The 25,167-nt window shown below is 45.6% G+C and overlaps 16 protein-coding genes and 4 non-coding genes across 20 annotated transcripts; 10 read left to right on the forward strand and 10 right to left on the reverse strand.

Annotated features, from left to right (window-relative positions):
- Window positions 1–391: 391 nt before the first annotated feature.
- On the forward strand, window positions 392–943 carry HED1 (Hed1p; the record flags this gene model as incomplete). The annotated part of the gene is made up of 1 exon (XM_037285253.1): window positions 392–943. One exon carries the CDS (start codon window positions 392–394, stop codon window positions 941–943), a length of 552 nt encoding a protein of 183 aa, XP_037141149.1.
- A 33-nt stretch (window positions 944–976) lies between these two features.
- Window positions 977–1,282, reverse strand: DAD1 (Dad1p; the record flags this gene model as incomplete). Its single annotated transcript, XM_037285254.1, has 1 exon — window positions 977–1,282. One exon carries the CDS (start codon window positions 1,280–1,282, stop codon window positions 977–979), a length of 306 nt encoding a protein of 101 aa, XP_037141150.1.
- Window positions 1,283–1,689: 407 nt separating this feature from the next.
- KCS1 (inositol polyphosphate kinase KCS1) lies at window positions 1,690–4,137 on the reverse strand (the record flags this gene model as incomplete). Its single annotated transcript, XM_037285255.1, has 1 exon — window positions 1,690–4,137. The coding sequence occupies one exon, from the start codon at window positions 4,135–4,137 to the stop codon at window positions 1,690–1,692; it is 2,448 nt and encodes an 815-aa protein (XP_037141151.1).
- Window positions 4,138–5,272: 1,135 nt separating this feature from the next.
- Window positions 5,273–6,466, forward strand: HG536_0G03400 (retropepsin-like aspartic protease; the record flags this gene model as incomplete). The annotated part of the gene is made up of 1 exon (XM_037285256.1): window positions 5,273–6,466. The coding sequence occupies one exon, from the start codon at window positions 5,273–5,275 to the stop codon at window positions 6,464–6,466; it is 1,194 nt and encodes a 397-aa protein (XP_037141152.1).
- Window positions 6,467–6,664: 198 nt separating this feature from the next.
- On the forward strand, window positions 6,665–8,095 carry HG536_0G03410 (uncharacterized protein; the record flags this gene model as incomplete). Its single annotated transcript, XM_037285257.1, has 1 exon — window positions 6,665–8,095. One exon carries the CDS (start codon window positions 6,665–6,667, stop codon window positions 8,093–8,095), a length of 1,431 nt encoding a protein of 476 aa, XP_037141153.1.
- Window positions 8,096–8,099: 4 nt separating this feature from the next.
- Window positions 8,100–9,053, reverse strand: CTO1 (Cto1p; the record flags this gene model as incomplete). The annotated part of the gene is made up of 1 exon (XM_037285258.1): window positions 8,100–9,053. One exon carries the CDS (start codon window positions 9,051–9,053, stop codon window positions 8,100–8,102), a length of 954 nt encoding a protein of 317 aa, XP_037141154.1.
- A 749-nt stretch (window positions 9,054–9,802) lies between these two features.
- Window positions 9,803–9,886, forward strand: HG536_0Gtrna15L. The gene has a single exon. It is a non-coding gene; the product is annotated as a tRNA-Leu (tRNA).
- A 276-nt stretch (window positions 9,887–10,162) lies between these two features.
- RBP95 (RNA-binding ribosome assembly factor RBP95) lies at window positions 10,163–10,990 on the forward strand (the record flags this gene model as incomplete). Its single annotated transcript, XM_037285259.1, has 1 exon — window positions 10,163–10,990. One exon carries the CDS (start codon window positions 10,163–10,165, stop codon window positions 10,988–10,990), a length of 828 nt encoding a protein of 275 aa, XP_037141155.1.
- A 293-nt stretch (window positions 10,991–11,283) lies between these two features.
- On the forward strand, window positions 11,284–11,808 carry SWM2 (Swm2p; the record flags this gene model as incomplete). The annotated part of the gene is made up of 1 exon (XM_037285260.1): window positions 11,284–11,808. One exon carries the CDS (start codon window positions 11,284–11,286, stop codon window positions 11,806–11,808), a length of 525 nt encoding a protein of 174 aa, XP_037141156.1.
- A 90-nt stretch (window positions 11,809–11,898) lies between these two features.
- On the reverse strand, window positions 11,899–14,868 carry CWH43 (Cwh43p; the record flags this gene model as incomplete). Its single annotated transcript, XM_037285261.1, has 1 exon — window positions 11,899–14,868. The coding sequence occupies one exon, from the start codon at window positions 14,866–14,868 to the stop codon at window positions 11,899–11,901; it is 2,970 nt and encodes a 989-aa protein (XP_037141157.1).
- Window positions 14,869–15,259: 391 nt separating this feature from the next.
- Window positions 15,260–15,332, forward strand: HG536_0Gtrna13K. Its single transcript has one exon. It is a non-coding gene; the product is annotated as a tRNA-Lys (tRNA).
- A 103-nt stretch (window positions 15,333–15,435) lies between these two features.
- GLC3 (1,4-alpha-glucan branching enzyme) lies at window positions 15,436–17,550 on the reverse strand (the record flags this gene model as incomplete). The annotated part of the gene is made up of 1 exon (XM_037285262.1): window positions 15,436–17,550. One exon carries the CDS (start codon window positions 17,548–17,550, stop codon window positions 15,436–15,438), a length of 2,115 nt encoding a protein of 704 aa, XP_037141158.1.
- Window positions 17,551–17,923: 373 nt separating this feature from the next.
- Window positions 17,924–18,532, reverse strand: UBC8 (E2 ubiquitin-conjugating protein UBC8; the record flags this gene model as incomplete). Its single annotated transcript, XM_037285263.1, has 1 exon — window positions 17,924–18,532. One exon carries the CDS (start codon window positions 18,530–18,532, stop codon window positions 17,924–17,926), a length of 609 nt encoding a protein of 202 aa, XP_037141159.1.
- Window positions 18,533–18,811: 279 nt separating this feature from the next.
- Window positions 18,812–19,048, reverse strand: HTL1 (Htl1p; the record flags this gene model as incomplete). The annotated part of the gene is made up of 1 exon (XM_037285264.1): window positions 18,812–19,048. The coding sequence occupies one exon, from the start codon at window positions 19,046–19,048 to the stop codon at window positions 18,812–18,814; it is 237 nt and encodes a 78-aa protein (XP_037141160.1).
- A 125-nt stretch (window positions 19,049–19,173) lies between these two features.
- Window positions 19,174–19,446, forward strand: MAK31 (Mak31p; the record flags this gene model as incomplete). The annotated part of the gene is made up of 1 exon (XM_037285265.1): window positions 19,174–19,446. The coding sequence occupies one exon, from the start codon at window positions 19,174–19,176 to the stop codon at window positions 19,444–19,446; it is 273 nt and encodes a 90-aa protein (XP_037141161.1).
- Window positions 19,447–19,597: 151 nt separating this feature from the next.
- On the forward strand, window positions 19,598–20,266 carry PET18 (Pet18p; the record flags this gene model as incomplete). Its single annotated transcript, XM_037285266.1, has 1 exon — window positions 19,598–20,266. The coding sequence occupies one exon, from the start codon at window positions 19,598–19,600 to the stop codon at window positions 20,264–20,266; it is 669 nt and encodes a 222-aa protein (XP_037141162.1).
- A 2-nt stretch (window positions 20,267–20,268) lies between these two features.
- Window positions 20,269–21,351, reverse strand: MAK32 (Mak32p; the record flags this gene model as incomplete). The annotated part of the gene is made up of 1 exon (XM_037285267.1): window positions 20,269–21,351. One exon carries the CDS (start codon window positions 21,349–21,351, stop codon window positions 20,269–20,271), a length of 1,083 nt encoding a protein of 360 aa, XP_037141163.1.
- Window positions 21,352–21,446: 95 nt separating this feature from the next.
- HG536_0Gtrna6M lies at window positions 21,447–21,518 on the reverse strand. Its single transcript has one exon. It is a non-coding gene; the product is annotated as a tRNA-Met (tRNA).
- A 1,526-nt stretch (window positions 21,519–23,044) lies between these two features.
- On the forward strand, window positions 23,045–23,116 carry HG536_0Gtrna8Q. The gene has a single exon. It is a non-coding gene; the product is annotated as a tRNA-Gln (tRNA).
- Window positions 23,117–23,324: 208 nt separating this feature from the next.
- Window positions 23,325–25,025, reverse strand: VAC8 (protein anchor VAC8; the record flags this gene model as incomplete). Its single annotated transcript, XM_037285268.1, has 1 exon — window positions 23,325–25,025. The coding sequence occupies one exon, from the start codon at window positions 25,023–25,025 to the stop codon at window positions 23,325–23,327; it is 1,701 nt and encodes a 566-aa protein (XP_037141164.1).
- Between the last annotated feature and the right edge of the window lie 142 nt (window positions 25,026–25,167).

The following is a 25,167-nucleotide window of genomic DNA, read 5'->3' on the forward strand; positions in this document are numbered from 1 at the left end:
GGGAAATTGGTGTGAAACGAAACGATCCAGGTTGCTCTGCAATTGATCCCAGGTCATTGTTAAGTACCTATAGGTCCTCCGCCAAGCAAAACGAACCCAAACTTCTCACCAGTTTCCCATCGCTTCCCCGGAGCCCTTGGAAACATAACTGTTATAAACGGCAGTACCACATGGTGAGGTTATCATCGATTAATCTAAGCACCTACTCGCTTGTTGATTGTATAAGTGTATCAAAGAATGGAAGAGCCTCTGCAACAGACTGGATTTTTATAAGCGAGTTTTTTCGTGTGATGTGATCTGGATCTGGAGGACAGTTAAATTAGCCGCCCAAGTTCTCTTGTTAGTTATTTATCACATTAGAAAGAAAGTTAGATACTCCATTTGATATTAGATGGCCAAAGTTCATATGAGAAGAAGTTTAACTACTGCGGAAGCTGTCGAAGAAGCCCAGCTGAGGCGAGTTGCAGACAGAGCGGCAACGATGTCCCCTCGGATCCCTTCCGTCCAACTGGTCCAAAAGAGTCTAGATAGAATGGGACTATACGAGCGCGAGGATTCGATGATGGAACAAGATGAAGCTTCCGTTGATGATAGTGTAGAAAGAGTTGTGATCGACTTGGAGAGGCCGGCTTCTAAAAATGCAGAGCAGGACGAGAATTATAACGAAAGATCTGATGGTTCTACATACACTGAAAAGGATTCTGAAAAGTCATCGCCATCTGATGATGAGGCAAACTGCACGGAGCAGACTTGGGAAACCGGAACTGCAGAAACGTCAGTGGATGACTCCCAGCTGTCTGAATGGGTCCACAAACCACTTAAGGACCTTATATTTAAAACGAACAAAAGATTCTATGACATCGATTCAAACAAGGTCAGGTACAAAGTTGGTTTATCTCGGAGGGCAGCGATGATTCCAAGTCTTCACCGAAAAAAAGAGTAAGCAGTCAGGAATTACAACACTGGAGCTTGATCTTTATTCTTGCGGCAAGGTCTTGTCCTTATTGCTCTCCTGGGAGCCGATGGGCTCTTCCAGATCGCGGTTCAGGCCGTCATAGAATGTCTTCCACAGATCGGATACGCTTTCAAATTCCTTTCCCACGGCAATGGAATTTTCCAAAGAGATATTCAGCGTATTCAAACTATTTAGAATGGAATCCATTGTGTTGTTGATATCCTGTATTATTAAGTCCCGTTGCTCTATGAAATACTTATCAGCGGGGCTCACGGTCGAGCTCTTTTTCTCAATCACCTCATCATTCTCATCGTTAGTGGAACTCATTGCATTTAATACAGTGGTTTTGGTTAACAATATTCGACTTCACCTATCTACCTGCTGAACCTACCTTTGTTTAGGTAAAGCAGCCTTCCATTACCCGATTTTGAGTTTTTTCACTGCAGGCTATAAAAGGCGTGTTTCATACTGGCAAGTCAACTCATGTACTTCTCCTTCACGATAGTAAAATAACAATATTGTCCAGTATCATTGGCTGTCCGAGTTTCGCCAACACCAGGACGGTCTCTCTAAGCTGGTAGATAATTATTTGGACAACTTAAGTTCCGCTGTGGAAATGTCCTGTTTTCTATAGCTTTACTGTGGTTCGAACATCTTGAGATTTGTGCTATTTGATAATTACACTCTTGAACACCTAGATAACTATGGGCTATGGGCTGTCCCTGATCCTCGCTTCAATCGCTGACGTCGGCTTCATCACTGTATCGGGGCTCTAAATCGAATATTAGCTCGTACTTCCTCCATTTAGTTCTTAGCTCGCTATTTGGATTGTTAAAGTCCTCTTCGTTCTCCTTATCAAGCTGGTCCAACCACTCCCAGTTAGCATCGAATTTCTCCTTATGCTCTTCGAGGAAGCGAGTTAATTCATCGTCGTTGTTAGAGAGTGGAACGTCACCTGTCAAGTAGTTCCAAATCGACATGAGATAAAACCTGAGACTGCGTACTCCCCGTAGAAACCCGCGGTCCTCGATCTCAGGATTTTTTGGAGGTATGCGAAAGGATTCATAACCTTGTGTCAGACTATCCTTTGTGACACAGCGGGCAAAATCGATTAAATTTACTTTGACCCTACACCGCTTATTTCCTGGGTTCTGACCATCATACATTAACAATAGCGAGGATCCATAAAGTCGATAACCCTTCAAGGCGCTAATTTCGACCGCCAAAGTATCCAGTTGCCTTATCAGTCTCGGGATTTGCATGATAATGCTGGCTATCCGCCGCCCATCGTAGATAAATCGGGCGAGAACTCTGGTGAACTGCCAACCTATTTTGACTCGTCTTCCGAAATACTTATCCCTCGTGATATAGTAAGTTTGATTCCAGATCTTCAAGCCACAAACGCGTACCCCGAGCTTTCTTGAAGTAGTCTTTCGACATTTCTCCCGCTGAGAGAGCTGCTTGCTGCGTGTGGCATCTACGCCGTATTGCCTTGTTCCCATCTTCAAGTCCAGCGCACAAGGCTTGTTCAGTTTCCTCGTCAGATCTTCGAGAAGAATGAACTTGGAGACAATCGACTGATCTTCGAAAGTGACAGAATCTTCATTTTTCTTGTCCTGCGCGCTTGAAATGTCCGCTTCAGGCAGCCGATTTCTTTTCAACTCCGGGTCCTCGATATCGTCATCCATCTCAAAAACACCTCCTTCGTTAGTCATCCGGTCGACTGGTAAGAAGAGTGGCGAAATCGCTTCATTCGGTTGCAACAGAGGGGAACTCTTAGTGCTGCACCGTGGAGATTCATGAGCTGAGCTCCTGGCATTTTCCCTAGCAATTTCCTTCCGTTCCAGCTGTTTCAAATCCATCACGGAGTTCGGGCTGCTAATAGCGTTCGAGATGCTCTCCTTAGCGGTCTTCTTAAGCAACGGCGAGTTCGAAGCATGCGTGGGCAAATTTCTTAGCGACTGGTTTGAGTTGCGTCGTGAGCTCCCATGCGACGATGCACGATCCTTCTTGCTCAGCCGCCTTGGCCTCGAACACGAAGAATACGTCGGCGCAAACACTTCCTGCAACACCAGTTCTTTCAGTTTCGTGTTAACAGTCGTGGAGCCCGACAAGTTTACACGGTTGTCGTTGCTGTCACAGGGCAGCGACCGACGGCTGCCCTGATGCGAATACAAGAAAGAATCGCTCGGCGCTGAACTTGGCGATTGCGGGTACCAATTTTGCATGAACCCGGGGATCATGTGTCTATTATCGTCCAGCACCACTTCTGACAGTGCCGGTCTCTGGTGGCTCGCCTCCAAGTACTCCGAGTCGCAGGGACACGTGTGAACCTGCTTCAACCGGCAGCCGAAATTCCCGTCAACGTCGACGCACTCGCTTTTCTCTCGCGCATCGCACCCCTTCTTCCTCTTGACACCCTTTGAGTTAGCCAGATGCTTCAGATACTCCTCTCTGCTGTGGAAATGCTGTCTCACGTTCAGCACCCCTATGTACCGCGGCATGAACTGCAGCAGCTCCTTGTGCTTTATCTCTATGTTTTCGTACCACTCGTTTTCCCGATTGACCAGCGCCTTGCACACCGCTCTCTTCGAGAACCGGAAGATAGCCGTATGCCCGCCGACGTTGTTGGTGAAAGGCTGCAGCTCCACCGCCAGAGGATACTCCGCTCCCTGCTCCTCGTCCTCGTCCTCGTCCGACTCCAGCGCCTCCGAAAGGTCCTCCCCGGTCGACTCCCGCGGCACCTCGCCCGCCGAAAGCTTCGGCACCGCTTCCTCCACGGACCCTTGCTCCAGCTTCGCGCTCTCCGCCAGCTCCTTGGCCTTGTGTGGGTAGTACGTGGCCGAAGAGACAGCTTTCAACCCGTTGCACTCCTCCTCCGGCCTCTTTGCCCGGTTCCCCGCCGTCCCGTCCTCCTTCGTTCGCGAGAACTTGCGCCGCGGAACCGTCGAACTCTTGTAATGCGTGTCATACAGCGACACAGACTTGCGTCTCCTGGGTTCCACATCCCGTTCCACAACCTCACCATCGGTGATCCCTTCGTCATCTCTAAAGATCCTCAAATACGTGCTCGCCTTCCTCCCATGGATCACATTCGACACCCTCTTCTTATCAGAACCGTTCGTATCCTTCAGCGAACCGACTGCCTCTTCCGATCGTTCCCCACCCTCATGACTCATCATCGACCATCGAGTACTCTATCTGCCTCTCACTGAAAGTGGTCTAACCCTTCGTACAACGCTTTGTTTTCAATTTTTCCTATCACGTATCGTTGACTACAAACAGCCAAAGCCTGAACTACAGTCCTACACTACCGACTCCACGAGAAGTCCACAAGATGTCTTGTCCTCTACAACCGCACACGCGCTGCCACCGCTTCATCGCTTGCTACTTACGCGAGCAACGTGCTCCCAGCACGTGTGCCGAGCGTACTGCAATCGACCGCTGGAGCTCTTACTTCTACTGCGAACGGCCGGCTGTGCTGCGAGCACACGACCTCGCTACAGCCCTGTGCAGTGCTCCAGTACACATATGTGTGCTGGAGGCGCTGCTTAATGGGTTGAACGTGTGGTGTAGGGGTCACCGCGTACGACCAATCGCACGTGCGGGTTACCCGCTATTTCCATTATTTTCGTCATGGAGCACTCGAGACCGGACCCCGTTATTGAGTACTTGTTCAAAGTAACCGGGTAATAGCTCTGTTCCAACTGGGTATTGCGAAACGTACCTGTCGTATAGAGTGAGAGTAACAGAACTAGCGGCTAAACATGAATTGACGTCGCAGCGGACAGCAATGAGGTAAATACATATCTTTAAAGATGAGGGTTCGAACAAAAACACGTCAATAACGAGGTCATGTTTCGAGTACTCAACGATGAAAATCATGGAAAATAGCAGGTAACTCGTTCTGCACATCGTGAACCTCGAATAATATTTCGGACTATTTGTAGATAGTGATAAACTCAGAATTGCTCGAAATGGCGCGTAGGTGTATGTTTATACGGGTCATAAAGGCAGCTACTGCGAGGGCTTTCCCTCACCACTGAATTTTGGAGGTTTGCTTGCGTTTGGAATATTCTGGTTGCTCATAATGACAGTTTCAACCATGGTGGATGCTTAGTATTGAGGTTGGGTCGGAACGTGTGTGGATCGACTCAATGCGCTACCAGGTGTAATAAAGAGTACAATGCTCTATCCGCTGCAATACCAGACGAACTACTATCACCCAAGTGCAAGCAGTCATTGTACTTGAGCGGACTAGAAAAATCGTTGCAAATAACGGTCAGAAATCCGAGACCGGATTCACTGGAGACCGCCATGATTTTAGCATCCAACTCATGCGGAGAGAACCGCTCAGCGGAATGTACGACCAACACACACGGGGCCACTGACACCGATAGGCTTAAGGACCACCTAGCTAACGGCGACGACCTAGACTCTCAGACGGAAATCGATGCCGTCCGGACAGGGTACAGGAGGCGGAGACCAGATCCGGCTGACAACCCAAAGGCAAACTCACTGAAGAGGAGCGCAAGTGGCTACAGAAGTTCGGTATCTGCTTTAAATGCCGGGCCGGCAAACATTGGGCGAAGAACTGCCCTGAAGCGAGGCCTAGCTAACTATTGCCAAAGTGACTGTTCAACAGTATTAATAGCCACTGAAAAAACAGCCAAATACAGTAGAAAACCTCAAAGTCAAAAACCACCTCTGGTTGGGCATCGGAGAGAGATCACTGTGTTGGTGGGCAACAAACCAACCACCATGCTGTCAGATACGGGAGCAGGAACGTCATTGATAGCCGCACATCGTGCACAAGCGCTTAACCTGAAGACATACAAGACAAGACCCATAGCAATCAAAGGAGCCACCTCAGACAATAGCGCGCGATGTACGGAAGCCACTATCCTCGAATTTAAGTACCAGAACCAGCAGTTTGAAATACCAGTCTACGTCACGACTGCCATAAATCCCGATATTATCATCGGAAACCCGGTACTAGAAACGAACCCCCGCCTAGGGCAGACCCTAGATAGAAGCTCGATTAACCTAGCCACACCAGAAACAGAGCCAGACTGGCCCATCGGCCTCATCCTCACCAATGAGGACCGCCAGGTCCGGCGATTCCACAAGAAACAAAATCGCACTTTAAGTGGATACATTGTACAAGTTCAAGCAATAGAGTGCTGCGATGCCACCGACACCCCAGACCCCAGCACTTTCTCACGCCTACCTCAATACCTTCAGGAGAAATTCAGGCAAACAGTCAGAAATGACCTACCTAGATCAGCACTGGACAAAAAAGAGATCTTTCATGAGATCGAGACCAAACCCAATGCTAGGATGCCACGAATACCTCCACACAGAAGGTCACCAAAAGAGGAGGGAGAGATTGTGAAAATAGTAGATGAATTGCTTGAAAAAGGATTTATCGGACCCTCTAAGAGCCCATTTAGCTCCCCAGTGGTGCTAGTCAAGAGTTCCTGCAGTTTAAATCAAGAATGCATTTTATAGTTCGATCGTGTAAGAGATAGTGGCTTATCATGCATAATGCTCTGTGATTTGAGATTCGACTTTGAAGTAATGCTGAAGTAATGTCAGCGTCACAAAAGAGCATTGAACATGACAAAAAAAAAAAAAAACTCAAGCTCGTCTAATGATGGGACGAGGGCCAATTGTCCGTCTCAAAATCAAGCAAAGTTACTACATTACATGACAATAAATCTCGGCTCGACAGGGAAGGGTGATGCCTCCAGGCCCTCGTCCTCTGTTCTGGCGCGTCAGTCACTCACTCTGGACAGACCTAAAGCTAGGCTTGGCGAAGCAGATAAATACTGCTCATCTGCTGATTCTAGTTTCGTCCTGGAAGAAAGCGACTATGGAGCTGAGCACAGCAATTCAAACATGAGTTGTAGTTTGCCCGAATTTGAGGACGTAGTTGGGCTGGAGCAGAAACTAGAAGAGATGTCCCCACAGAAGCAGAAGCAGTTTATTTTCCTGCATAGCATCGTCAATTCATCGAGCGACGACTCTCACCTCGACTCTTCCGACGAGATAGTGGGGGACTCATCAATGATCCAACCATTGAAGGAACTGTATAACTTTAGGCTCTTGGAGAGGCCAATTCCTTTGCCTGAACCGTCTAATGAAGAGTATGATCCGATAGAGGTGCAGCTGCGATCAATGCTAATGGTTCCACGGCAGGTGTCATATTCAATTCCCTTGGTGCTCAAGCATCTATTGTGTACAGATGATAATTTGATAGGCTTTGAAGATAATATCACCCTGGAGAGGGTTGTAAGGAGAAAGCTTTTGGCTGACATCATCCCAATGTGCTCGCAAGGTTCACGGACTTTCTTGCCTCTTGAGATGGACTTTTCTCCTACTCACGCCGGCCAGGAAAACGTCATCAATATATCAAACTTCGTCCAAAAACTTGCAGATAAATTCCAGCCTAGAATTAACAGCTTTTTCAATACAAGATTTCAGCTTTCCTATACCTTTGAAGACGGAAAGTATAAAATAATGTATGGGATATTTGAGGACCACAGTTACTTCACAGAAAAGACATGGAACTCGAACTACATCGACCTTCACGTATTTTCCAGATATCTTTCCAAATTTTGCTTCTCCACAGCGGAAGTCGACGATGATAGCGGAAACATGTCGAACTCCCAGTACGAAAGGGAATGGAAAAGTTTTGTAACCATGGGAGATATCTTCAATCTTGTGGACTACTTGTTGAAGGGAAAAAGTAGTTTCATTCAAAGCAATAGTCACCTATTGAAGCATATCAAGAATGGAGGAAGCCTCAGATCGGCCGCAGAGAAATATGACTTGTCAGTTCGAATGAACAAACACAGAATTTTGAGCAATGTGAGGAAATACATCAAAGGCAAAAGAATCATGTCAGCCAAAAATTTCCAAGCACTGTCGACTGATGATAACCCCGATCGAGACTTCCACTGCGGACTTTTCGATCAAGTGATGGGCTATTACAACGATCTCGGGATAAACGATTTCCAGGAAAGTGACGGGATGTACGTTATCGAGCTAAGACAGTTCGAAGATGTCATCAGAAGCATTGCTGATAAGTACGTCTATGAGAAATACGTTCTCCCAGCCTCTTCGAGGACAGTATGACATATCAATCAGTATTAGTGTTAATATTTGTCAAGTCAAACCACGATTTGGCTAAATATAAGGAATTTTCTTGATTCTTAACATAGCACCGCAACCATCCGACCTCCTTTGATGAAATGAATCTATTGACCAGCGATTCGTCTATGCCTAGGACTTCAGTGGTAAGCTTTCTGAATTTTTGTTCTTTCAGTTCGGGGTCTATCAATAGGACCCCATTTACCTCAGGATGAAGTAGTGCCAAGATATCAGTTTCACTGTCGCCAATATACCAGTACTGCTGTTCAATATCTCGGCAGCACTGTTCTTTGAATATTTTTTCTATGAAAGAGACTTTGTCTGAACCAGTTAACAGCTGGTTTGAGAATTGGCCTGTGAAGGTATCCCCATTAGAAACCAGCTGATTGCAGCAAATGTTGTCAAAGTCAACAAGTTCCTCGCCTACAGCTCCCCTTATGAACTCGGCTGACCAGTTCACTGAGACTATAAAGAATTGCGGCGCGGAAATGGAAGACATAAAGTCCCTGAAGCCATTCCTCAGCGAAAAGCTATGCTCCCTCATCTTTTCCTTCACGAAATGAGAGACCTGAGAATGGGTGAGCCCTGCAAAGAGACCATATTTGGCCATTTCAGATGTGCTGCTAATCTCAAGGTTCCTGGCATCTGTTTGATAGCGAATCTCATCTTTAAACAGGCATTGAAAGTTAGATCGAGTGATATCGCCATCGTTAGAAGGCAATAATGGCAGACGTCGTCCCAGATTATGGTCACATTCTAGTAAAACTGGATCCTCGAGAAATTTCCTGTAATTCTCCATATATGTGTCAGTGAAATGTGACCATTTCGGTTCGAAACCCGGTTTCACTGCATAGGGCAGTTGTCCCAAAATGCCTATAGTATCTCTATCAGTGATGGTTTCGTCGAAGTCGCAAATTATGATTCGCCTCATATCCTCAGCCATCTTGCTCCTCTTAAGCTGAGAGAGCAATTCTACTCTACTAAGATATGAAGAAAATCTAGTTATCGCTCAAGATATGTTCACACACTTCTATATCAACCCCAAGTAGACAGAAAGAAAAAATCCAGCATGTTACGAATAATATCCAATCACATAGACAAGATATACGAAATGGGCCTTAACTTTCTGCATCAGGGCCGACTCAAACTGGTATAACGATGAAGTTAATCTATGCTACAATCGAAAGACTGAAGTCGCATCTAGGATACAGCCATTAAAAGAGCTGGTATCCTGCGGATGCATTGAGCAACGAAGTTACTCTTCTAAATAATGTAGGATCTGGAAGAAGATGAGAATGATTGACGTTTTTTGTACTGTCAGAGTTTCCATCTTGGCGAACAAACGCAGATCCTATCACGTGTACTCACAGCGACAGTAAATCTTGACATTTGTTTCCTTTAGGGTTCTGGCGATATGTGGCAGAGAGAAGTGTAGTGTTCTGGCTCAGCTGATGACATTCATAGCATGGTAAAAAAAGGTAGAGGAATATTGGAAAAACTCTTTTGCTAGGAAAACGACGTAGGATGCTGTCTTTGAGCTGGAAATGAGGTTTATTGCATCCGTACAAAAAGGTAGCGAGATAGCTTGATTGACAAACTCGAGATTCTTTTGTTCACCATTGAATAAACTCATGAAATAGGTTAATATTGAAAGGTAAACCATTTTGAAATTTTTTTTTCTTAGCTTACTATGGAGGGTTGGCCGAGTGGTCTAAGGCGGCAGACTTAAGATCTGTTGGACGGTTGTCCGCGCGAGTTCGAACCTCGCATCCTTCATTATTTTTTCCTTCCATAAACACAGAACGTAAAACCAACTAGTCTGAAGACCACGCCTACTCACTTGTGATATCGCGGTTTCTCTGCAGTATTGGATTATCTATTCGTCACCTTGACTTGAATCGGTGTTGTGCGATGTGTGGGTTTTTTGCAAATTTTACCTGATGAGCTAGCGATGAGCCTGTCTTTTAGTATACCGCTTGAAATCGTCACCGATGGTTTACAGAGGCCTGTCAGTCGTGTAAATCCTACTTTAGTCTCGTCCATTTCAGCAGGATGTCAAGCCAACACATACCGGCATGGCAAAGAATAAAGATTAAACAAACTCAAACTGATGAAAACAAAGCGGAAGCAGGTTTTGATGAAGAGGACCCTTTAAACATAACGACTCACCTAGCGACCGGTAGCCTGACTAGGAGAGAGAAACAGAGATTGATAAAGGGTGATCAAAACGCAAGTAGAGTTGCAAAGAAGAAAGCGAAGACAACTAATCGCAAGAAGGAAAAGTTGGCGAAGGATGTGCGTAGCGAAATCAAGAGGAAAACCGTTCTGAAAGACCAGTTGCGCTATTTGATCGATTTCTATCTTGAGAAATCTTCTGAGAGGCTTCCAGATGCGATTCAAAATTCCGAAAACGTCAAGACTAATTATTCCGAAGAGAAGCTACACAAAGCGGGTAGTGATGGCAACAGCGGCGTTGTAGATGTTTGGAAATTCTCGAAACAGAAGCAGAACTGGCTCATCAAACATTTCTGCGACCTTGAAGAGATACCGGTTGCGTATGATGACCTTATCATACTATACTTCAAGGATCTGAAGGGAGAGGGTTTGAAGCAGAGCATATCAGAGAGATGTCGCGGTAAGGTAAAGGAGTGGAATGATTATGTTCAGCTGGAGATGGATAAGATCAAGGCAATTGTTGATGGCAAAGAAATGGAATCTGAACAGAGTAAAGAAGGAGATGAAGAGGAGAAAAAAACTGATAAAGCTAAAGAGGTTGAACAAGCATTACAAATTCCACCCAATAGAGATATTGCTCAAAGATGTCTAAAGCTGCTGGAGGCTTGGGACTCGGCCGCTGAGCTGCAGCTACTGTCCATATGAGAGTGCCAAGAGAAAACAAAAAAAACAAAAACGAACGATAGGATCGATCGATTCCCGACGTGCACAGGTTCAAAGCTTGAATAGAGCAGATGATCAGCTATTGCCATAATTAAGGGTTTCACATCGATTTACTGCTGCCGACATTGGGCTGAGGGCACGGGACACGTAAAACATGCAGCTTTCTCGCACGGTCATGTACTAAAGGTGCTTGTTCTTTGTGCAGACTTGATGTAAAACATAGTATAGAGCTTTTTAGATGTTTGATATATTCTGACAGCTTCATGGAAGTGTAGATGAAAAATCATCAAGTCTCGATGACAGAAGATCGCATGTCTCAAAAAGATATGCCCAATGTCACAGACATCGACTGGAGCAGAGAAGCTCTGCATTCCCTGCTACATATTGTCACAGACCTTGACCGTCTCCCGAAGGAATACAATGCCTTCTTACAACCACTGTTCAATAAGATAAAGAAAGATGAAGGCCTATCGGCCGCGGCCTTGGAAAAATGCAAACTGGCCTTTGCAAGCTGGGACGGTCAAGAACATAATGGCCTGGATGAATTGGCTATCAAACGCTGCATGGATTTATGGTTAACCATCAAAGGTGAAGACTATCCATTAAAAAAAGCTTTATCGAATCCTGCTAACCTCGTAGTGCAAGAAGTTGAAGTCTGTGATTTCGTTGACAAACATGATCTGAGGAGGATCGAGTTTGACTCTGCTACAGGAGAACCGATAGAGAATAGCTTAGGAAACTTAATTATAGAAGAAGTGGAGGCTGCGGATTATGTTAATTCGAGTGAGACATCTGACTAGCTCGTCACTACGGTCCGATATGAATTTATTCACAATTATTAAAATAACATACTTTTAACATCAAGACAGGCGTTACATACAAAAAACTTCTCAATTGCTAGAAGAGTAATAAAGTGGCTTGTCAAAAACATGGTAACAATGACCTCTCTCGCCTTCATCGAAAAACTTATCAGGGAAACGGAAATCGTCGTTCTCTGGATCATCAGTTTTCTCATAATCATAAATGTTGTCGCCAAGTTCCGCGAGTTGTGTCTGATTTAGAACTTGAAACTTCCCAACCTGTAATTCTGTGTCGGTTACTTTCCCTCTCGAAATTCTCGCGTAACCGGTCCTCCGCAGGTTCTTGTACAGTATGTATTGGCACCATCTGTCATCGTCCTCTGGATCGATGTCATGCATTCCTGATTCCTCACTTACAAAGGTGTTGTAGTTTCCCTCGTGTGGGTTGGTTACCAGATAACTTAGTAAAATTGAGGGACGATCAGTGCTACCCATTAATTTCGATAAGGCCTCACTTTGCAGTCTTCTGTCTTCCACGTCTTCCTCTTGACCGCCGTGGAAAACAAAAACGTCAACCAGTATATCATCATAAGTTTTGATGGTTGCATGAATAGCAGGAGCCAGCTCGCCGTCTGGGGAAGGCATCAAGTAATGCGTCGAATTGATTATCGGAAACTTTGACAATAGGATACAGCCCCAAGTATGCTTGTTTGGTCCTGGTCCGTAATCTGCGTACATGTTCAACTCATGTCCCAGCTTACTTGTCAGATCTCTATTACCCATAACGATGCGTTGGGTGTCCGTTTCTAGCAAGCCTACAACATCCAATTGCATTTCCTTCATCAAAAATATCATAGACTCTTCTGATGACCACATATCATTATCCAATCCAAAATGAATGGTCCAGATACCTGCTGTTAGAACCTTGGAATCAGGATGGTATGGTGCAGGCACGCCAGTAGGTCTCTGATGATATGTGAAAGATGCAATCATCCCTACAGTTAGCACAGCAAGCAATCCCATACGCTTGATAAAGGCATTGCTAGGGGCAGATTTTCCATCGGACGAATTTCTGATCGAAAAACGGGCGGCAACGCTACCAACGATAATACACGCGGTACTAATTGCTAGCACAATCCAAATTCTTTCCCTCAGAACCCACCCAAATGGGACGAAAGCATAGGCAACAACCCAAACATGTGCCAACACCATGACAATATAAACGAAGAATGACAAGGCGAAGCTGAAGATGCTAGCATTGATTGCCAGCGCAGAAAAATATGTTGGAACAAACCAGACCATCGCAGTAACATATACCAAACCACCACAAACATATTTGTTCCACCCAGTAGCGCGGCCATCGCAAAGCACCGCAGTAGATAACGCAAGCAAAACGGCAGGAATAAAAGGCTTTCCTGAAAATTTGTGAGAAGTTACGGTTGCCATCAGCATGGTCAGACACGTCAGACCGCTCCAGGGCCAGGAAAGAGGTCCTTGGTTTTGTTGATCATAACCCTCCCATGACCAGTAAATGACGGTCGAGGCATCTGTTAACAGTTGGTGGATCCCGAAGATTAAAGAACCAAAACCAACCCCAGTGAGGATTTTGGAAACCAAACCTGCCGGTGATTGAGATGATTCGGGGGTGACACGAACAAAGTGTGCGGAATTAATGTATGGCGACAGCATTCCAAGCACAGTAGCTAAGGACAAACCCAACAGATTGTAACCGCCGTTCCCGGAGTTCATGATGGGCCATAGAGGGTTATTACTATAGCAACCCATCTTGATCACAACGCTCAAAACAAGTCCAAGTAGCCATGTAGTTGAAAAATAGCTATTTGTATCCTTCTCAGCAATAGATTTCAAATTTAGCACAAAAGTAGCCACAGTGATCGCCGTGCCAACTCCAGTAACAAGTAATCGCGCTTCTGGAGTCCCAACCAAGTGGGCCCCCACCACAATAAGGCCTCCGAGCAGCACTCCGTACTGATAGAAAACTGTCGGCATCATTGGAATATAAAGGAACAGCGGCGCCAAGAAATACAACATTGCTGCTTCATATCCTGAGATGCCCATGTACCATAACGGAAAATACCAGATACTGCAGGTTAGTGACGTGACGGCAGTCCAAAACATAAAGGAATTGAGAGTATTTGTTAGAATATAAAGGAACGACGTGCATCGTGGGGTCGCATCTGCTTGCGAGATGACCGTGACGTTTTCCGTTTTTTCAAGAACAATCTCAATCTCCTCATCGGTCGACCTAATCACCTCAGCATGTGTGTCTTCCTCAATTGAGACACCAGTAGTTTCAGCGTCGATCTTAGTAAAGCTTTTCTCATCCTCGACTGTGAGATCAAGATCCTGAATTTGATTGCATATTTGGAAAAGCCATCCCCCGTCATCGGAGTCCTTCAACCGGAGATTGATGCGCAGTCTGTCAAACTCCTTGTAGGCAAGAGAATCGAAAAGGATATCAAGTATAATGAGTGACCATTCAAAATAAGCATATATCGAATATGCCCCAGGGACATGCTCCACTTGGTGCTTAATAAACCAATAAATTAAAGGTATCAAAAGGCCGAAGAACAAGGCGGCGACGGAACCTTTGAGCAGCTTGCCCGTTGTAGACAAGCGGACCACCATGATATCCCACGGCAAAGTGAGCACGATGTAAGTGATCATGAACACATCATGGATGTCATGGTCATCAGTACTGGTTATATAGACCCAACCACCGCAGCTCACGGTCCTTATCACACCAATCGTCAGGCAGGTGATCGAGCCGTTGAGATAAAAATGTCCCAGCAGTAGAAGGAATCTTGGGAAAGATGTTAGGGCAATTAAAATCTGGAATATGGATCTCTCGGGATATCTGTCACCTATAGTCGCAGAAACACTGGGAAACCATTCGTCTGGATAGCCATAATGAGCATTTTGTACAATTTTGTGAAAATGTAACGAGTAACCTGCGACTAAAGCTGTAAAGAAAGCTGCAAAGGCGCACACGGTATGTGCCAGTGGAATAACCTTACCATTAATTGTCACCATGTTCATACAGTGCGATGAGTAGCACAGTTCCCGAAGAGCAGAACACTGGTTGATGGATAAGTAGAAGTCCTGCACCTGGCAGCTTGCAACGAGAGGCAAATCTTAGTCCTCAATTGGCGAGCTCAATACTTGTGTGCTTCGAGCAGCTATGTTCCTCGATTGACGTTCATAGATATGAAATTAGGATAGAACTGCCAAAAGAAAGTCGAAAAAAAAAGGCAGCCATAGAGCATAGCAAGTCAACAAGGAATGTTGTCCTGAACATAGCCACTGCTACTGCTAGTTATGGGTGAGATTCTTGACTCAGCCAGCTGATTTATCTGATAATAGGAGGCTAGCGTGATCCCGGATACTGAGCAAGTTTTTTGATATTCCCGACGCACATCAAAGTTAAAGAGCCTTGTTGGCGCAATCGGTAGCGCGTGTGACTCTTAATCACAAGGTTAGGGGTTCGAGCCCCCTACAGGGCTTATTTTTTTTTTTAAACCAAACAACTTGAAAAGTCGTCAGTCTATCAGCCAGATCATCGTAATTAAAGTACTTGTAGAGAGGAATGTTGTTGATATCTTCTAATTACTCTAAGGCGCAAACCAGTGCGACTCTCGAGGGTATATAAACTTGAATGAAATTTTTACGATTATTCCAAGCCATGTTGGTCGTAAAGAACTTCGAGCTCTCGTCTATCCTGTCAAACCCACCGTATTGCTTACGATCTGTGTTCAAAATGATCCGGTAACATCCCGGCGTTTCGACACCGATCCTGTAATCCGTGAAACTCTGTGTGGGGTGGAAATTGAAGATGAAAAGTAGTCCGTTGCGCTCAAAAACGATCACCTTGTCAACTTCATGCTTTAGGGAAACGTACGCTTGAGGGGTGTTCAACCATTGGTGTTCTCTCTCACAGTTCTGCAAGGCTGCGTCGAATTCATAGAGATGCTTGTAACGCAGCAGATCATCGTCAACCAGATTGAATTGTCTGCGAGCATAGTGGAAACTCTCTCCATTATTTTTGTTTGGGAAATCCAACCATTCTGGGTGGCCAAATTCATTACCTTCAAAGTTAAGGTAGGCTTCACCGCCAAGAGAATGGGTAATTAACCTAATCAGTTTATGCAATGCAATTCCGCGGTCAATTACTGGTGTATTCGGCTTCAGCACGGTCATATCCGTGTACATAGCGGCGTCCATTAACCAGAAAGCTAGCGTCTTATCACCAACAAGTGCTTGATCGTGAGATTCACAGTATGCGACAACTTTTTCTCCATGGCGTCTGTTTGTTAGCGTATAGACGATTTTTGCCATGTCCCAGTCTTCGTCCTTTTGCTCTTTTAGGATCTTGATCCACATGTCAGGCAAAGCCATGGCTAATCTGTAATTGAAACCTGCACCACCCATTGACCGGGGCAGACACAGCGTCGGATAGCCTGAGACATCCTCTGCAATGGTGATCGCAGATTCGGGTAGCAGTTCATGAACCAGATCATTGGCGACCATCAAATAGGCCAAAGCTTCATGATCAACGTGAGATCTATCTCTTGATAAATATTCGTTGTAATCGCCGCTGAATCCCCCGCTCTCACCAACACCGTGATGCAGATACAACATGGAAGTAACACCGTCAAATCTAAAGCCGTCGAACTGATAAACATCGATGAAGAAGGCTAGGTTGGAAAGTAAAAATCTCTGAACTTCAAAGCTGCCGTAGTTGAACAAGCGGGAATCCCACAGTGGATGTTCTCCTCTCCCGGAAGATACGGAGTGGAAATACTGATGATCAGATCCATCAAACCGATTCAATCCATCCTCGACATTCTTGGAAGCGTGACTGTGAACGACGTCCAGTAAAACAAGGATCCCCATTCCATGAGCAGTATCAATTAACTCTTTGAGCTCCTCTGGGTTCCCGAAACGGGAGCTGATGGCAAAGAAATTCGTCACTTGATAACCAAAAGAGGCATAATAAGCATGCTCCATGATGGCCATTAATTGTATCGCATCGTAACCCAGTTTTTTTATACGTGGTAGAACATTTTGCGTGAATTCCTTATAAGTAGCAATCTTGGGTTCTGGCGATGAAATGCCGATGTGAGCTTCATATATTCTCAGGGAGCCCGTGTGCTCGTTGAAGGAGGGTCTTTGATGCGCAAACCTGTACGGATTGGGAGGATTCCAAAATCTGCCTTCGTAGGCGGGTCCAAATGCTTTAGCGGTGGTTTCATCTGGTTGAGTTGCCCGTGTGATCCAAGCCGGAATTCTATAAATCTTCGAATCATCTGGCAGAACAAACATCACTTTAATTTTACTGTCATGTGGAATGGCAAACTCCCCATTCGACTTGGGTGGAATCGTGATGCTGAAATTTCCAAATTCATCCTTGTGTTTTAATTCGTGGCTTGTCTCGTCCCACTCGTTAAACTCACCGACCAAAAATGCTCGTTTGGCATTGGGAGCCCATTCCTTATATCTGATCTCCTTGCTCTGCAGATCTGCGTGAAGCCCATAGGAAAGGTACGAGTCTCTTGCAAATTTGGTCAAAGACTGGTAAGATCCGTCAGGGGTGGCATGAGTAATATCATAGGCCCACTTATCTGCCAAGAACCTTCTTTCAGACAAAACATCAGCAAAGGGAGTCAGCCATGGGTCGAAATCCACTGCTCCTTTAACATTTTCAGGAACCTTCGTCGACATAGTAAGCGTAACGTCTACTAAATGATCTTTAACGCGACAGCTTCGCTTTCAAGAAACAACACTCTTCCGGAGATCACAAACGTATTTGTTGGTTATATATCTACAGTACCGTGGGGTCGTGTTTCCCTCCTCTTTGGACGATCCCCGGTGTATTTACCCCCTGCAAACCAACAAGGCCCCTGACTGTGCATTCTCGCCGTCGCAGGAGCTAGGTCAAGCCCGCTCTGCAAAGCTACACGCAACGACCGCTCAAGGAGTGGCGGATCTACAGAGCCAGCCTTGGCAGTGCAGTGAGAGATCAGATGCATTGTCGCGTAGATGCCAATCAACTTATTGAAAGTTATGTAAGTAATGTTGTAGATGCCCAATTCAATCAACTGCTCATGTCTATATCGCTTAGTTCGTCACTTAGACCGTCAGAATCCTCGAGTGATTCACCGCCAGTGCCGTCTGCTGCGAGTTCTTCGTCCTCGTCATCGTCGTCCTCGTCGTCCTCGTCCTCCAGGTCGACGGAGTCGACATCATCGCCGGACGCGCCCTCGTCGCCCCCAAACAGCTGGTTGTACCTCTCTTCGGACGCATATTTGTCGATATACTCCCTGATCTTGCTCTCATACAGCTTCTTGTCCCGCAGTTGCAGCGTAGCCGCCTCGTTGTTGAGCGGATCGCTCCCGTTCGGCTCCTTGAGCAGCCCGGGGATCATCCACTCGACGATGTTCTTCAAATCGTACAGCGGAGACCACGTCGAGTTTATCACGTCCAGACAGATCGACCCCGACGCAACGTCGATGTTCGGGTGGAAAATCTTGTTCACAAACCCTATACTGGGAGACTTGTACGGATAGTTATCGGGCAGTTCCACATGCAATCTCCAAACGCCTCCCTCGTAGGGCGTATCCTTCGGTCCACAGAACTTCACGTGGAACTCCTGCATGTTGTCGTTGACCAGCTCCACCTCATGATCGCTCATCAGCAACTTCATAACGTCGGTCTCAATCCGTCTCTTGAAATTCCCACTGTCACACCCGAGAACCAGTTAGTCATCGCTGCCAGCGTGCCGAAGAAAGATCCAAATCACACATACCTCATCGATACCACAGAATACACTATTGCCTGGCTTTCCAAACCTCTGCCGTGCTAGAAACCACCCGACCTATCTTCCTACCCTCTGCACCGCTCCTCTTCAGCTATGATTCACGCTTTCTGGTACCCCCCAGGCGCAACACGCCAACTCGTCTTACACGGCCGGCCTGCGACTAACTCAGTCTTTCAGCTGGTCGACCTGTTTCTTCATATCTTCGAGGATCTGCTTCTGTCTCTCGACGTCGACGATCTTGCTGTGTCTGTCACTGTCGTCTACCAGCTGGAACAGCTCGCACATCTTCTCTCTCTGCGCCATCAACTGGTGGGCAGTCAACGTCCTCAAAGTGACATTGTTGTACTTGCGTTGCGAAATCTTCGAGGTTTCAGCACCCCCATTGTCCCTTAAGCTTGCCATGGAAACTGCTACCGTCGGGCTTGCTGCTGCTGTCAGTGGTTGTTTCGCAGTTACTATGTTCAGTGTACGTTTTTTACTACACGTAAAAAATCATCAACACTTCTTCCACAGAGGAAAACGCCAAGATGGACAAACTGAGACTGCCAGACTTCATAGGATCGACTCTACACATCTCGCTGGGCGACAAGAGAGTGCTCACCGGCACGCTGATGGCGATGGACTGCCAATTGAACCTCCTGCTTGATCACGTGCGGGAGACGAGACTGGACGACGGGAATCAAAGACTGCTGGGGCTGGTCAGTGTGCCTCGGGCCACGATCAGCTCGATCAAGTTGGACCGGGATACGCTGGAGCATCTGTGCCGGTTGAGGCAGGAGTTCATGCGACAAGTCGTGTGATCGTCGTTTATGCTTTCATGGTGGAATGAAAGTGAATACTGCAGTGGTCTCTTTAAGCACATGCGTTTTTGGCGGTGAGTGGTGACGAGTAGGTTTAAATAGCAGGGTGCAATCGATTGGGAATGTCGATGGGGGGGGGAACCTCTTGGGAATGCAGGGAAATTGGGGATCGATGGCCACTACTACTGAGTGTTTGCTGGCGAAGTACCAGGATACTTTCAAGAAGGCGACTGAGCATCAGTTGACCAAGGAATTGTGCCAAGGAACTCTGGAGGATGCGATTTTGTACACGTACCTGGCTCAGGATTTGCAATTTTTCGAGACTGGATTGCGTCTGATTTGTAAGGTCACGTCGTTGGCACCAAGCGTGGATAGTCTGATTACGTTGGCGAAGAAAATCGGATTCTTTGCCAACGACGAAAACACGTACTTTCGCGATGCGCTGGAGTTGTTGAAGCCTGCGGTGGAGGCTTCGAGACGCGAGTTCTTGGGCAAGGAACAGATCGGCAGCATCAAGAAGTATGTCGGGTTCCTGGCCGAGATGACCGAGGACGCAAGCTACAGCTATGGTCAGCTGGTGACGTATCTGTGGTGTGCGGAAGAAGTGTACTGGAAATGGGCACACGATTTGCCAAGAGCCGAGAATTTACACTGGAAACATCAGACCTGGATCGACTTGCACGACGGTGAGCACTTCCAAGTTTGGTGCGAGTTTCTGAGGAAGGAAGTAGACAAATACTCTTTGGAAGAAGTCGAAAGCGTTTTCCAAAAGACTTTGCAGCTGGAATACGAATTTTTTGACGAGTGCTACAACGCGTAGGGTCACTCCCACCTATTCGATAGCAATCGGCATAGCTGGTCCGATTTATGTAATGCAAGAGAAGGACTTCTCTCTAGGTAGCGGTCGAGTCTTTGTTTAAGTGTTAAGCCGTTCCATTCGCGCGTTGCTGGGTTGAACTCCGGTACGCCCATTTGCTCAATGACGCAGCCCGCGGCGATGTTGCCGCAGGTGTTGGCCACGTCAAGACTTGCGGTCGCAGTGTAGCCGACGCAGAAACCACCCAGGAAGGCGTTTCCGCCGCCGGTTGGATCGACGACCTTTGAGACATCGTCTTCATGGTACGCTGGGAAACGTTTCAGGGTTCTTTTGCCAGTAGCGCTGTTCCTGGAGGTAAGCGTCATGCTCCCGAGCTTTCCGCATCTTAGTACGCACACATGTCTATCAGATAAGATATCATCAAATTTCCATATACATTGGGTGATTTCTTCCACAGTGAGTGGCTCTTTATCGCCAAGTAGTCGTGCACCCTCTTCTGCGTTTGGCGAGAAAATCACAGTATAATCGTCCTGTAAGGCAAGTATTCCGCTAATCTCTGCGAAATGAGTCTTATCGCATAGGTCTGGAACGGGCTCCCAAACGATCACTTTGGGGCGGCAGTTCAAATCCTTCATTTCCTCTATCAACGATGAGCAGCGTTCTCCTGAGCAGATGAAATGCACACATTCGATTTTTGAGACATTATCCATTCCAAACTCTTCCCAATCGGCTGCTGTAATAGCCTTCTTTTCGTTCAGATACCTGAATTGCCTCAAATCACCATCACCGTAGCCATTCCATCCTCTGGTGGTTTCTCTTGTGAAGTCCTCTCTGAAAAGAGCACCACTTTGCCAGCTTTCGATCCTTTCTTTGAGTTTCGCAGGGAAATCATAACCACAGTCAACTATCCATCTTAAACTTCCTGCTACTTGTCGACTAGGTGAGACGATGCACCCACCCAACATGGCGAACATCCCGCCGCCTCCAGCGACGTTCTGGTGTATGTTGCCCTTCCGATCGATGATTTCATCAATGATAAACATACCATTGGTGGTGATCAGTGGTTTGTTATTTCCCGCAGTCATCATCAGCCTTAATGAGCCTTCGAACCACTGCAACTTAGTCAATCAATGTATCTATAAGTAACAATATACAGAAGATAAAGTTCATGTGGGCAAAAAATTAGCGCCGCTTGGTTTCGATCCAAGGACATCAGGGTTATGAGCCCTGCGCGCTTCCACTGCGCCACGGCGCTTACCGATGATGAAAATGTAATAATTCGTTATGGTATTATTCGTGGGTTGATGATCTTGTGATAGTTCGTTCAATATTTATTACTAATAAACTATACTTGTATCCTATCGAATCCCCTTGTCCTTTTCCGTGCCACTGAAATTTAGAAATTGTTCTACGAACTTTCCTGCTTTAGATGGTTGCTTTCTTAAAATTGTTTTTATGTATTGTTGTCCAGGGTGTATTTTCGGTAAGCCTGGTTTGACCTGGAAAGGAACGATGTTCAGTAAAGTAATAACAGAAAGTCAGCAAGCCCATGAAAACCTCAATGGGATTGCAGCCTATTGGTTAGATCAGTATGCTCTAGTGGCGGTCCGTTACTCGACCTTCATGTATCAAATGGTCAGTTTTTTTTCTGGTAAATATATTGCTAAAAGGGCGCACCCTTTTCAACTGACCAAATCGTGGCATCGTATCATCCACTGGGATTAGCACAAAAGATGAAAGTCACGCAACGCCTTGGGGTACAGCTTTTGGGCCATATTGCTTTAACTAGCGCTTGTCTTAAAGTCACTGGTCGATATGATACTATTTGCTGACGAGAATACATTACAAAAAGAGCATATCCAGCCACGTAAACGATTGCATCTAAGAAGACGTGTAAGTGAATTCGATGTTTTCTGATGTTTTTCTTGATATTTCAGCGCCAATATTCAAATATTAACGGGACAGCTACGTTGTGATTAGATTGTTAGGTTTTTGCTTGGCTGCAGATCAAGCTTAACTTTCAACAGTAAGTTTGACAGCTCGCCATCACGGCTACGGTTTCCGTGGAATTCCTAGATACCCAGACATGATCAGCTATACTGTTGTGTTTCTTATTATGGTCGCAGGTGACAGCAAAGAAAAAATTGGCACTCAGAGATTTAGATTCAAATCGGTTGAAAGATGCAATTCAAGCAGGTTCATGGAACAGAAAATGCAATCGCCCAACCACACAGGATAATTTAGAAGTTCCAAGTTGCCGATCTCGACAATGGCTTTTCAATTGAAGCCGTTTGACTGATCAACTTGCGATCTTATCGGCTATTCCCATGGCACAAACTTGACGCTAAAGCGCTATCGTCGAGAAATATGACTAGGCAGGCGGAGGGTCGACTTTATCGTGGTTCCAATATGTTCTAGGTTCTCTCTGTTCGTCCTTGCTAGCCATTTCTGTTAGCAGGCTATCAGATGAAACTGAATATTTTGTGATGGACTCCCAAAGATGTCCAACACAGGGCAATCCCATAAAAAGCTGCTTATTGCTTTAACTGAAGTTGATAAGGCCTATTCAATGCTCAAAGTACAGTGATAACAGTTGAACCTTTACATTCCACTAGGGCTAGAAGGAGGGGATTTCTCAAGATAAAGAACTTAGAGATACGCGACAAGAAAGATCCACAGTGAACCTTAGTGATGATGAAATGAATTTCAACAATGGAGTGTGGAAAATTGAGGTTATTAAGTTTGAATATGAAAAAGTATTTTCCGTACAACAATTTTAATGGTTCTATAGTGTAGTGGTCATCACTTTCGGTTTTGATCCGAACAACCCCGGTTCGAATCCGGGTAGGACCTTAGCCTTTTTGCCTTCAAAACAACCAATTTCTGGTGTTGCAGTAAGGCATCGTATAATCGGAATGGCTGTCAGTTCTTCATTTAATCATTGCAATGAAACTTAAACAATACTTGCTTTTATTTCTTTGGGCGAAAATATGAAAAAATCCATACAAATACATTAGGTATACAATACTTCGCCCGAAATTTGGGGTGTAGGTTTAACCCATTAATTCAAAAACTGAAGGATTTGTTGAGTGATATTGTACAGTTCGACGCTGGCATCTTCGGCAGGTTCAGATGACTTGGAGTTGCTTAGGTCGATTTCATTGTTCTTTGAACCTGGTGGTACTCTTTGCAAGCGATTAAATGTTATGTCTGCCATTCTTTTAACACCACCAATAATTTCTGAATCTTTCTTGACTAATTCTGCCACCTTATCGTTGTGGCTTTCTAGCAATTGTAATATGGTCCAAAGAGCAATGTGCTCGAACGTTGCATAATCACTGTGCAAAAATCTTATCAAAAATCCACGGATACCATCCTTGGGCGTTTCCCACGCGTCTATAATTCTCGAGTAGTTGTTGATTCTAGAGCAAAGATTAGCCAAAGCAGCAGCAGCATTTCCTGATACTTCTTGATCGCTAGAAAAAGTCATTGGAATTAATGCATCTAGAATGTTTGCATCCAAGAGATCCAGCTTGGAAACATCTGCTAGAGCAAGAATTGCAAAACATGCGGAAATTTCACTTTGTACGCTAACCGGTGAGTCCAATGCGAGTTCTTTGCATTTCTCAACAGCGCCACTCTCGAAGAACTCCTTACGGTTTCTTTCTGACGATGCGGCTAGGTTTCTCAAAGTTGACACTGCATGACATTGAATCTCTTCGGATTCTTTGAAATCCAGCAGTTTCACTAGAGGCTTCAAAAACCCAGCATCAACTATCAGCCCCTCATTCAATGGATGAATAGATATATTCCTAATACAAGCCACGCTTGCCAGCACTAATGGCATCGAACTGCTCTGGATGAGTTTGACCAAATGTGGTAGACCACCAGCTCTTACTATTTCCAACTGATAACTGGTATCTGAAGCCAGGTTTCTCAGTGCTAGTGTGGCCTGACACTTGACTCTAGAAGAAGTAGAATCCATCAATGCTACCAGTTTGGACACCAGACGTGGTTCCGTTTGAGCCAACTTCTTTCTATTCGACTCATCTACCGCGATATTGGATAAAGCAGTGGTACAATAATACTGAACATCAGGGTCCGGCGAAGAAAGTAAAGAAACCAAGACTGGCACGGAGCCAGCATTGACCAGCTCTCTTCTATTGTCCTCTGAATGAGTCATATTCAGAAGCGCCCCAGTGGCGTTTCTTTGTACCCTTATGTGCTTGGACTTAGCCAATCGCGTCAGAGGTACCAACGCTCCCGAAGTCGCAATCTTATGCTTGTTATCATCCTGTGTGGCCAAATTCGTGATACATCCAACAGCATTGCATTGAACTTCCACGTTGTTCCCCATCATCTGGCTTATCAGAGGCTCCAAACCACCCATCTCCACAATCAGTAACTTGTTATCGTTATTGACCGCCAAATTGCCCAATGCAGCACACGCTGCAACCTGAATTTGAGGGTCTTGGCTTTGCAATAGTATCAAGATGGGTTCCAGAACCTCTCGAGAAACCGGGCGAACGTATTTCTCAGTAATCTCTGCGAATGCCAACGCAGCACTTCTTTGCAAATTCAAATTATCCGAATACACCAAAGTTGTCAACGCCTTCAAAGGTTTCCCAGAGTAGAAATCAAACCGATCCTTATCCTCCAAGTACCCCAACAAAAGAGTAACTGCTTCTCGTTCATTATCTGCGATAGGCAAAACGCTAGCCTCATCTGAAGAGTCCTTGAGACAGCTACAGCACGCTCCCATTGCAACAAGTTAAGCTGTACAATGTCAAACTCAGCCAAACTTATTCTCCTGAACCAAAAAAAGCCTAATCGCTTCTTTCAATGCTTCTGGTTGTTGTTTGTGGTAAACTTAACCTACAGATTTTTTTCTCTTTAAACTATAA

Source organism: Torulaspora globosa, chromosome 7 (genome assembly GCF_014133895.1).
Source record: "Torulaspora globosa chromosome 7, complete sequence".
Classification (NCBI taxonomy): Eukaryota; Fungi; Ascomycota; class Saccharomycetes; order Saccharomycetales; family Saccharomycetaceae; genus Torulaspora; species Torulaspora globosa.